General features: G+C 29.7%; 2 protein-coding genes across 2 annotated transcripts in view; one reads left to right on the forward strand and one right to left on the reverse strand.

Moving 5' to 3' along the window:
* The first annotated feature begins 375 nt into the window (after window positions 1–375).
* Window positions 376–4,359, forward strand: part of LOC108756553 (coatomer subunit alpha) — a 9,341-nt gene continuing 5,357 nt past the window's right edge. The window contains exon 1 of the mRNA XM_018500442.1: window positions 376–540. Coding sequence (XP_018355944.1) covers window positions 461–540 — 80 coding nt within the window. The 5' untranslated portion in view covers window positions 376–460. The remainder of the gene's footprint in view (window positions 541–4,359) is intronic.
* Window positions 974–2,575, reverse strand: LOC108756554. The gene is made up of 2 exons (XM_018500443.1): window positions 2,463–2,575; window positions 974–1,996 (listed from the first exon to the last, which is right to left on the reverse strand). Exons 1-2 carry the CDS (start codon window positions 2,493–2,495, stop codon window positions 998–1,000), a joined length of 1,032 nt encoding a protein of 343 aa, XP_018355945.1. The 5' UTR covers window positions 2,496–2,575; the 3' UTR covers window positions 974–997.

The raw sequence follows: 4,359 nt of genomic DNA on the forward strand, positions 1-4,359 counted from the left end.
TCGAGGAATAAGAAGCGAACGGACTCCCGAACGTTTATTCTATCTCAGACTAAATCATAATTGCTCCGAATAGTTTCATTTGAAACGTCTGACGGATTGATGTCCAAGGTTAGGCGGACCAGACGACAACGTGTCTGCTACAATGTGGCGTAGCCAATCAGAGCGCACCGCGTGCAACTCGTCGATGTGTTTCCAAAAATGGCGACGAGCACTTTGGACAACCAATCAAATGTTTCGAAAATGCAACCGTATTCTAGAGAATTTGATTTGTAACTAAAATATAACTAGAATAAAAATTACAGAAAAATAAAGTACGAATCGCATCTGTGTTTCATATCGATGACGTTGTAGTTCGTGGTTATATAGTGACGTGTCTCTTGTCGTGTCAAAAGTTTAAAGAATTTCAAGAGGGTGATGTTTAATTAATTACATCGTATTTCAAACAATTAGCTAAAGTAAGATGTTGACGAAGTTCGAGACGAAGTCTGCTCGAGTGAAGGGCTTGTCCTTTCATCCGAAACGTCCATGGGTGCTTGCAAGGTAAAGTGACAGGTTTTCTTTAAATTAATTTCTTGGCCCATTTGGTGACATTTTACTAATTAAATAGTTATCTGTTTGTAAAAGCAAAATGTTTTATCTGAATTATTTGCTGTGTTAGAAAATTATTTGATTAATATTGGCATGAATTTGTAATTGCACATTGATAGACATAACCTCTTACTAAACGCACAGTACTTTTAACAATTTAAACACAGATACTAATAGAATTATCTAAAAGGGATTAATTTGTAAATTTGTAAATTATTTTTATCTTATTGCTAAGATGAAGAAGATTTACTCGTAATTTGATAAATATTAAATATTAGAAGACTTATTTTTACATAAATGCAGGAGATTTTGTAGAATTTTATTAGAAAGCCTATTATAAATGTAATATACAGAGTATATATAGATTTATATTTTAGTTGGGGAATGTTTCATACATCTTGTACATTTCTTATATTGCAGTATTTGATTTCTCTGCCAGAAGACTTGTTTCTGTATTTGCAAACTCGGTACTATTCGCTTTTTTATCTGTAATCTCTTCAACAGATTTCTGAGATGTTACTGTAGACTCACTAGTTGTAATTTCTTCTCTAATTCTTTCAGATGAAGATTCAAGTTTCTTTGTGGAAGTAGCAGACTGTTCCAATGATGTTTGTTCGATTGCATTTGTTGTTGATTCTAGATTAAATCTTGATATATGAGATTTTACTGAGTTAGATTCAGAACTGGTAGTGTTTGTTTGTGAGCTTTTAGTATATGATTCCACAGATGCTTTTGTATTTTCAGTAGCCGTAGATGTTGACTTGGAATTACTATCAGAAATGACTGGTGCTGTTTGGTAAAATAGTGGCACAGTAGGATTATAAAAATCAAAATTATTTAAAGGCAGTTGTAAGCGAGTGTAGAGATTGTAAGGATAGTATTGGTTCTGTATTACGTTTGATACTTGATATCTTGAAAACTCTGGAAGATGTAAGTTTAATAAATTTTCTCTAAATGTAGGATAAGATACATCTATAAAGGAAACTTGTTGAAGATTCGATTGGTGTTCAATAAGATTATCTGCTTCAAGATTTTTTGAAAATTTCTTTTCTCCATCGAGAACTTCAATATTTGAATTAAGATTTTGTTTGATTTTATTTTCTTCAGCTTTTACAGATTTAGATTGTTCTGAAGATTTTATATTGTCTTGATCTTTTTCTTTTTGTGAATATCCTTCTGATATCTTCATTGAATTTATTTCATTCTTCAATCTATTCATAGAATCAGCACCAGTTGTAAAAACAACATTACTTTCACCACCATTAAAATCTTGAGTTGTATAGGAATATCCACTGAAAGTAGGATTAGATTCAGATGTATACATCAATTTTGGCGTGATGGAAAATGCTAGTTGAATGTTCTGGTATGGAACAGAATATGTTTTCACTGACGTTAAACTTAACAAGAGCTGAAAAAGTGAAAAAAATTTCTTTTTTCTTTGATATAAAGTTACGGATTACATTAATAATTAATTACCGATACAAAGTTTATATATTATATGATTCATAATACAAAGCCTTAAATTTATTAAAGTATTTAAAATGAAATTAAATCTCTTAAACGTCACATTACGGAATAACACTATAATATGGGGGGGGGGGGCGTACTCATCTAATTCCAATTGCTTATAATTTTCATAAAAATGAACATATTGTAAATTTTTTTTTTATTGAAAGGCCCAAATTAAGGATTATAAGAATACGAAGCAAAATGTATGTATTTTTCTTAATAAAAAAATGATAAGCAATAGAAAAAGCATTGAATAAAAGTCGACTACGCCATACCGAAAAGACATTTAAGGATTAAAATAAATATCAGACATTTTGGAATATAGTATATATACATTTTTTATTTAAATGCAAATGTGTACTTACAATAGTAGTGGTAAAAAACTGGAAAAGCACCATTGTCAAAGATTTGTTTTGTACAAAAGGATGTGACCTTAATGAAATTAAAAAGTGAACTACCAAGATATGTAATGATGTGATCTCTATATACACGGCTCCAACGTACATTTAACATCCCCACCACTCTCACGTTTCGTACACCTCTGTTTCTGATGACCTGATTCTGTAAAAATGTCCTAAGGGGATATGTGGGACCTGTCCCTCAATTATCATTGGATTCGTCGAAATGTAGTGCATGCAGATTGAATCTCGGATAATTTTTTGTATCTTGATGGATTAGTTATGTATTACGTGTTTTATAAGAACATATCGTTTAGTTTCAAAGAATAAATTATTTTCATGATGCAATCTTAAAAAACTTTATCAAGTTGCTACAAAATTATGAATATATTTACATTATGTATTTACTTTCTTTACTAATATTAATAATAAATTAAAATATGTTTTATAAAAATATTTTATAATTAATAAATGGTAAAATTATGTTTGTTATATAATATTTATAACAATAATATATTTAAATTAATTATGTTTTGAATAAAGTCCGACCGAAACCACTTTTTTATCTGGGGTCAAAATTGAAAAATATAATATTTGGTTTTTATTCGGCCAAAACCGAAATTGGATAAATCTTACAAACGCCATGTTATTTTTAGAGAGTCATTGGAAATTATCAAAATATATGAAATTTATGTACTTTTTAAAAAATAAGATTTTATTAATGTATTATTGTTCCTTAAATTATAAGGAATTTTTTATAAGTTATAAGAAATTTCAGGCACTAAATATATGACGACTTGACGAGCAAAAAAATGATGAAGAAAGAAAGAAATAGTGCCGGCATGATTTGGCGCAATTGGCGCCGATCAGCCGATAACATATAGTTTTTCGAATGCTCGTGTTGCAATTTGTACAGTTTCGGTTTACTTACCGAACTTTTCTCTTAATTTTGACTGAAACCGAAATCAAATCGAAACTCTGATTTTTTATCGAAACTGACCGAAACCGAAATCGAAACCGAAATTTTGGTCGAACTCTACTTTTGAAGTAATGTAACCAGAATATAATGAATTATTCAGAAAAGCAGATTAATCTGACAAATTAGGCATTTCTTATCTCTTTATTAGATATATGTATATTTATGAGAGAGTGACTTATAGTAGGTGTTTAATATTTATGTGTATATTAAAAAGATTATTAGATGGTGGGAGATATAAAAAACGATTGTGCATTTTTTGAGTATTCACAAATTAAAATATTAAACAAATATATAACAAATCTACAATACCTGTCTTTTAAGATAATATATGTATACGAGATATATAAGGCGACCAAATGTGAACTACAAAGATCCACATTAAATTTCACCAAGAATATTTTAATTATTGACTTTTTTAAATTATAAAAAAAAATTTAATCAGTATAGAAATAATGAAATTTGTATAAGAATCTGTAAACAAGTGATAATCTTGATTTTTATTTTTGAATTGTGTTTTGAATTGTGTTTTCATTATATTATTGGGACACCCTGTATGGAGGCGTAGGCCCGAAATCCAGTTTCCGAATGACCTCTATATTTATGCTTCATTTTGTAATTGTACGCCCAGAAAAAAATCGTGCAAACCGCCGGTTTTCGCAATCGAGGGCATTTATAAACGTTCTTCATATTATTCATAGCAATTGAAAAGGATAATATGTATAGCGTGTAAACCAATAAGCAGTTTCGTAATTGGTACCATATATATATTTATACATAAATAAAATACATTTGCATATATAAATTTGCACGCACACACACACACACACACACACACACACACACACACACACACACACACACACACACACACACACACACACACAC

This window comes from Trachymyrmex septentrionalis, unplaced genomic scaffold (assembly GCF_001594115.1).
Source record: "Trachymyrmex septentrionalis isolate Tsep2-gDNA-1 unplaced genomic scaffold, Tsep1.0 scaffold128, whole genome shotgun sequence".
NCBI classification, from domain to species: domain Eukaryota; kingdom Metazoa; phylum Arthropoda; class Insecta; order Hymenoptera; family Formicidae; genus Trachymyrmex; species Trachymyrmex septentrionalis.